The sequence below is a fragment of the Sturnus vulgaris genome, unplaced genomic scaffold, assembly GCF_052056855.1.
Source record: "Sturnus vulgaris isolate bStuVul1 unplaced genomic scaffold, bStuVul1.hap1 Scaffold_87, whole genome shotgun sequence".
Classification (NCBI taxonomy): Eukaryota; Metazoa; Chordata; class Aves; order Passeriformes; family Sturnidae; genus Sturnus; species Sturnus vulgaris.
In genome coordinates, this window is record NW_028276756.1 from 1,635,082 (window position 1) to 1,642,414 (window position 7,333).

The window sequence follows — 7,333 nt, forward strand, 5'->3', positions numbered from 1 at the left end:
TATTCAAGAATGTTTTAAAGGCGATCACAATGAAATAGAGAGAGGGGAAATGAGCAAAGTGCAAGAGTGTGGGACCAGCAGGACTGACTGCACAGTGTCAAATGTATCCCTGTTTTCCTTCTGGGCTTCTCAGTGTTCTGGCTGAGAGCAAGTCTGAGGATGAGGCAGTAAATCAGCATCAAGAGATACCCAAACTGAAAAAGGTTTAGCAAAGTTACCCCAACAAAAAGAGCAGTATTTTGAGGGGATTCCTAAGAAAATAGCATAGGATTGAGTCAAAGGAGTTAGTCACGGCTGTACAATGTCTTCTTTCAACAGTCCACCATGTCCAGAGTGAAGAAATGTCCAACAGCAGCTCCATCAGCCACTTCCTCCTGCTGCCATTGGCAGACACGCGGCAGCTGCAGCTCCTGCACTTCTGCCTCTTCCTGGCCATCTCCCTGGCTGCCCTCCTGGCCAACGGCCTCATCATCAGCACCGTAGCCTGCGGCCACCACCTGCACACCCCCATGTTCTTCTTCCTGCTCAACCTGGCCCTCACTGACCTGGGCTCCATCTGCACCACTGTCCCCAAAGCCATGCACAATTCCCTCTGGGACACCAGACACATCTCCTACACTGGATGTGCTGCTCAGCTCTTTTTTTTTGTGTTCTTCATGTCAGCAGAGTTGTATCTCCTGACCATCATGTGCTATGACCGCTACGTGTCCATCTGCAAACCCCTGCACTACGGGACCCTCCTGGGCAGCAGAGCTTGTGCCCACATGGCAGCAGCAGCCTGGGCCAGTGGCTTTCTCAATGCTCTGCTGCACACGGCCAATACATTTTCCCTGCCCCTGTGTCAGGGCAATGCCCTGGGCCAGTTCTTCTGTGAAATTCCCCAGATACTCAAACTCTCCTGCTCCAAACCCTATATTAGGGAAGTTGGGCTTCTTACTGTTAGTGCCTGTTCAGGACTTGTTTGTTTTGTGTTCATTGTTTTCTCCTATGTGCAGATCTTCAGGGCTGTGCTGAGGATCCCCTCTGAGCAAGGAAGGCACAAAGCCTTTTCCACCTGCCCCCCTCATCTGGCTGTGGTCTCTCTGTTTATCAGCACTGGGACATTTGTTCACCTGAAGCCCCTCTCCATGTCCTCCCCATCCCTGGATCTGTCGCTGTCAGTTCTGTACTCAGTGGTGCCTCCAGCCTTGAACCCCCTGATCTACAGCCTGAGGAACCAGGAGCTCAAGGATGCCATGTGGACATTGATGACTCGAATATTTAGGAAGCATTAAACTGGTTGTTAATACCTGAAAATCACTGGTTATGAAAGTAAACTTTGAACATGCCTATAGTTTGGTTGGTTTTTTTTGTTTGTTTGTTTGTTTGTTTTTTTAATATTGTCCCTAAATCAATGCTTTTTTCCTGCCATTTCTGGATTTTATGTCTCCATCAGGGCACTGACTGTGTAAATGAGTAGCTGTGCTCTGGGTGGCTTTCAGTGAACTAAAGGCTATTCCAGCAAAGTTTTCTCCAGAGGTGCCTCTTTTGTTCCCTTCCCTGGAGCTGCAGCAGCAATGTCTGTGTGCAGAGCTAGGGGTAGATCAGTGCTGGCACTGCAGCTGTGCCCAGCAGCAGCAGCAGCACTTGGTGTTGCCAGTGCTGCTCCCGTGCCACTGCCCCGCTGCCCTCCTGGCCCTCGTGTTGCTGCAGGGCCTGAGTGCTCTCAGGGCCGGGCACAGCCCTGGGGGTTGCAGTGCCGGGGCTGCAGCAGAGACAGGCCATGGGCACTGCTGGGGCAGCGCTGATGCCTCAGGCCAGGGCCTGGGGGCTCCAGGCTCCTTGGCCAGGCTCTCTCCACAACCGTTGGCCAGCCCAATGCTGAGCACAGAAAAGCCCCGCGAGCAACCCCAGGCTGGCCATGGGCAGAAGAGGGGCAAACAGCATGGCTGGTGCTCTGCAAGCTCCCTGCAAGGGGGACACCCTGGCAAGGAGCAGCAGAGCAGGGGCTGATCCATCCCCAGTGCACTGGACACCCCAGGGCAGCGTCCCAGAGCATCCTCATGCACCTGCCAACAACATCCCCCCTCTGCAGCCTTGGCCTCTCCCCCAGCTCACACAGGAGCCGCATCCTTGCAGGCACACACACGGCAGCACTGGCTCAGGAGCCCCTGTTTGCATTGCACACAGCAGCCTCAGCACCCCCATGGTGCTGCTGTGGGGACATGGAGCTGAGTGAGCACAAATGCCATCAGCCCCTGGGGCCAGCAAGGGCTGGGGGACGGCAGGGAAACCACTCAGCTTTGTCGTGGCCTCTGAAGTCAGCCAGAAAGTTTGTTCCCCTGAGCTGTGAGTTTCCTGTCCCACTGCAGATGTTGTTGCTCAGAGCCAGGGCTGCCTAGCAGCCAACCACAAACTGCCCTGAGCATTTCTTTTGCTTCACCTTTGCTTTCTTTACTCCTTCTGATCCAGATTTCTTCCTCTTGCCCATCCCTGTTCCCTCCCCTGCAAATAGACCATTCCTGTTTGCCCTTTCCTCTCTGGCCCCACTCCCCATTTCATTTCCTGAGTTGGCACCATGGGAACATCCCTTGGGGAGCAGGATCATCCTCCAAGCGCTTCAGGAATTGTCTGCAGGCTCCTGCAGTACCTGGTGCTGCTCCCTTGCACAGGCCAGGCAACCACATCTGGGCTGCTGTGTCTGGGTGTGGGGCTCCCTGTTGTGGGCAATGAGGAAGGGCTGGAGAGGCTCGGCAGGACTGACAGGATGGGCTTTGGGGCTGTGTGGAGAAGCTGAGGGACCTGGGCTGCTGGACCTTGTGAAGAGGAGTCTCAGGGCTCATCCTGCAACTGCTCCAAGGGTGGTTTCAGAGAATCACAAAATCAGCAGTCCTAGACAAGACCTTGGGGATCATCAAGTCCAAGCTGCACCCTGACACCACCTTGTCTCCCTGAGCCTCCTCTTCTCCAGGATAAACATTACAAACTCCCTCAGCCCTTCCTCACAGGACTTGTGTTCCAGACCCCTCACCAGCCTTGTTGCCCTTCTCTGGACATGCTCCAGCCCCTCCATGTCCTTCCTAAATTGGGGCCCAGAAATGGACACAGCACTCGAGGTGCTGCCCAACCAGTGCTGAGCACAGGGGAAGAATCACTGCCCTGCTCCTGCTGGCCACACCATTCCTGATCCAGGTCAGGTGCCATTGGCCTTCTTGGCCACCTGGGCACACTGCTGGCTCATGTCCAGCCTGCTGTCCATCAGTGCCTCCAGGCCCTTTCTGCCTGGCTGCTGTCCAGCCACTCTGTCCCCAGCCTGGAGCACTGCAGGGGTTGTTGTGGCCAAAGTGCAGGCCCGGCACTTCGTCTTGTTAAACCTCACCTTGTTGGATTTGGGCCCTGGATCCAGCCTGTCCAGGTCCCTCTGCAGAGCCGGGCTGCCAGCCCTGCCCAGCCCTTGGCCATCTCTCCTGCAGGCTCTGCCCCCTGCCCTGATCCCTTTGCAGAGCCCTTCTACCCTCCACCAGATCAACCCTCCCAGGCAACTTAGTGCCATCAGAGTTCCATGACATCCTAGAGCGTCACAATGGTCTCCGTGATTCCATGAGTCCTCCCCGTGTTACAATGTCCCTTTGGTTCCATGGGATCCCTTGGTGTTCCAAAGTCCCTTTGATCCTTGAGCCCCGCAGTGTCACAGTGGCACTTTTTGTCCCATGGCCCTGTAGTGTCACAATGGATCCTTGGTTCCATGAGGTCTCACAGTGCTGCAATGCTCTCCTTGGTTCCACAGTGTCACAATGGCCTCTTGGTCCCAATGGGCACCACGGTGTCAAACATGTTTCCTTCATTCCACGAGTCCCTGAGGAGCAACAGTGGCCCCTTGGTTCCATGGGCCCTGCAGTGTCACAATGGCCTCATCGTGACACGAGGTCCTGCTCTGCCACAATGCTCTGCAGGGTCCCACAAGGCCCTGTAGTGTCACAGTGGCCTCTGTGGTTCCACCAGGACCCAGATTGTCATAATGGACTCCTTGCTTCCATGTAGTCCCACAGTGTCACAGTGGCCCCTTGGCTCTGTGGTGCCATGCCATACACAGTCTCATGGATCGCCTGGGTGTGGGCGGCCGATTCCTCTGCCAGGCAATGGAAGAGATTGTATGTGTGACCCCTTTGAACATCGGGGGGTAAACGGATGTCCTGAGGCACCTTCTGGTTCCCCACAATGAAATGGTTGAGGCGTTTTGCTAGCACACATAAGCCCAGGCTGTCATTGATATCCGTGAGTCGCTGCAGCAAATCTCTCCTGCGCCACTCTGACACGGGCAGCACGTTGAGCAGGTGTATGACAATGGTCTACATGGCGTAGGTGGAAAAGCCTATGTCCAGCTGAAGACGGATGAAGAACTGCAGGCATTTGAGGTGCAAACTGTCAGGGGGTGCCTGCATGGCAATGTGCTGGAAGAACTGAGCCTCTGCCACAGCATAAGTCTCAGGCCAGGTTGTGCTTTGGGTGTGGGCCTCTCTAGGCTGGCTGCTCACAAAGATGTCAGAGTCACCTCTCTGCACCCCGAAGAACATCTCAATCCTGAAGCTTTCTCTGCCACTGGTCACCTTGAATTGGCAGGAGCGTCTGGAGGGCAGCAGCATTAAATGCCAATTGTGGGACTTAGGCAAAGCTGGCCAGATTGCTCTCACCAGCTGGCAGAACCAGCGGGCAGTTTTGTGCACATCCAGGTAGGAGTCGGTGCACAGGGTGTCTAGGAGGCTGGGATCCTGATTCCTCCTCAGCTCCTCCTCGGGGTGGTGCAGCAAGCACAGCATGTTCTCACCCTGCTGCTCCTTGGTGCAGGTGCACTCCAACTGCACGCGGACACGGAAGTTCCTCACGTGCCTCTGCTCTGCAGAGTCCAGCTCCAGGTGGAAGCTGTGGCCTCGGGGAGGAGTCATGGGGATGAGCACCTGGTACACAACATCCTGCTCACGTGGACTCCAGCCTTCAAAGGCGCTGCCCACCCCGATGGCTCCTTGCAGGACTGGGTAGAAGCTGTTTGATAAGACATGTCCAAAGTAAATTGCATAATTATCCATGAGGTTCCTTGTCCTCTCACAGCCTTTCTGCAGGTCCTGTACAGGCCACTGGATGTGTTCAATTAGAATTCTTCCAATGTTATCATCAAAATCATTGTCTTCTTCATGGACTGCAATTGCAAGATCATTGTTTTCTGCATTTGCAGCCTCATTGACAGCCTCATTTCCAACCTCATCTTCTTCATTTGCAGTCACATTTTCCTCTTCACGCTCCTCTCTCCTCAGGCTCCTTTTGCACCGCATCCACCATAGGACCAAGACAAGGACCAGGAGCCCAGCAACAGCTGAGAGCTGCAAGAGCTGCACCTGCTTCAGGGTGAGCTGCTCCACCTCCTGCTTCAGCCTAATCATCTGCCATTCCAGGTATTTTGCACGCATTTCCATGCGCAGACGGGTTTCCTCATCCTGATCATCACCCACGAGCTTCGGGTACTGGATGAGGCTTTTCAAGAGCACGAAAAGCAACACTATGGAATTCATGGTCTGCAGGAGGATGGAGAGAAGGCCTTGAGTGGGGCTGTGAGGGAGGCAAGTAGCAGTGGGGGCAGCAAGGACTGGGATCCTCAGGGGTCTGAGGGCAGGAAGGACAGGGCCCCAGACAGCTGGCAGGCAGCAATGCCTACCCACGCCAGCGTGGCCTGCCCAAAGCTCTCCCATCAGGGGCTGTCCCTGCATGCAGGGGGAGAACCCAGCCCCGGGTGCAGCTTTTATGCCCCGGCCCTTGTCCCCAGCCCAGCCTCCCCTCCACGTGTGCACTCACCGCTTGCCCAAGCAATGCAGGGCCAGCGTTACCTGCTGGGCCCTTTTATACCTGCCCCCATTGTGACACGTCCCCCCGATGTCACAGGTGTCACAGCGCATCACAACGCAGCCAACCCCACCCTTTGTCCCCACCCTGCCTCAGCCACTCAGAGTGACCCCTGTGCACTGGTTAAGGCTTCTTTTGAGTGAATGTTCTTCAAAGGGCTCCCATTGTTCTTTCTTTTGGGTTGAATTTTATCTGCCCTGCTTTGGCAATCTCATAGATATCCATGTTGGAAGGCACCCTTGAGGATCATTGAGTCTCACCTTTGACTCCTCACTGCTTGAGCTACACTTCAATCTCAGAATCAGTGTGGCTGTAAACTGATGCCTTGAGGAGCTGGAACAGAGGCTGCACACAGAGTTAAGGGGAACAAAATGGGTATTTATTGTGTGGCCTATGAAAGGCCTACAAAAGCCACACCCCAGCAATATAAGTGCCACAGTGGTGGCCCCTGCCCAGATGGCTCCAAGATGGAAGGAAAGGAGAGGGCTGGTCACAAAATCTTACACTTTTATAGGTTCTGGTTAATTTGTATGGACCCACCCTCCACCTTTCCACGTAGTTTGCGCTTATGGCCTGAAGTTTGGAGAAACTGTCCTTGAGTTCTTAACTAGAATAGGACTGTTTTGTTTTCCTCAGCCTAGCACATCAGAAAAGGACATCCAAGGAGAACAGGAAAACTTAAAACTAAAGGCATCATTTCCCCCCTTTAGAGGCTCGACAAGGCCTTTACCTTGTCGAGTGTCTATTCTAAATATTAATAACAAGTATTTAGTTACAGATAAGTGACCAATAATAATAAATACCCAACATTAGATAGATACATACTATTAAATACATACTTAATAATAAATGTAAACATAAACCTAATAACAATAAACCTCTAACAAGAACAATATCTTATACAATCAAGTGTTATATAAAAGAAAAGTAATTAGACACAGAAGAAAAACCATCATTTCCACCAGTCTTTGTTGTTACAATTGTTCAGAAGCAGAAGCTTTCTTAATTCTGGAGTAGTGAATCCAGGGTCCTCTGCCAGCAACTTTGACTAGAGTGAAGGTAGTCAGCAGGACTTTAAATTGTTCTTTCCACTTGGCTTGCAGAGGATCACTGTCCCACCACTTCACATAGACCCAGTCTCCAGGCTGGAACAGATGTGCAGGGGTGTCCAGCCCTATGGGTCTGGATAGCACGATGTAACTCTGAAGCTTTCGGAGCTTCTGCAAAGTGAAACTTAGAGCCATCAAATAACACTGTAAATCACGTTTCCTCTTCATGTGAATTAATTTCACCTGGAATATGTGGGGTTTTACATGGTCTACCATATGTTAACTTTTGCTTCAATCAAACAATGAAACATATTTGCCCAGAGAGGTTGTGGAGTCTCTATCTGTGGACATGGTCAAAGCCCAGCTGAATGCAGTTCTTGGCAATCAGTTCTAGGTGACCTGACTTGAGCAGG

At 52.9% G+C, this 7,333-nt stretch overlaps 1 protein-coding gene and 1 pseudogene across 1 annotated transcript; one reads left to right on the plus strand and one right to left on the minus strand.

The window, feature by feature from the left end:
* Positions 1-341: 341 nt before the first annotated feature.
* Positions 342-1,274, plus strand: LOC148217285 (olfactory receptor 14J1-like). The gene has a single exon (XM_088158770.1). The coding sequence runs from the start codon at positions 342-344 to the stop codon at positions 1,272-1,274; it is 933 nt and encodes a 310-aa protein (XP_088014896.1).
* A 2,718-nt stretch (positions 1,275-3,992) lies between these two features.
* Positions 3,993-5,543, minus strand: LOC148217286 (inositol 1,4,5-trisphosphate receptor-interacting protein-like 1; annotated as a pseudogene).
* Between the last annotated feature and the right edge of the window lie 1,790 nt (positions 5,544-7,333).

Bases quoted from the DNA above. Each gene is read 5' to 3' on its own strand.
- LOC148217285 (XM_088158770.1), top strand. From the start codon at position 342: ATGTCCAACAGCAGCTCCATCAGCCACTTCCTCCTGCTGCCATTGGCA.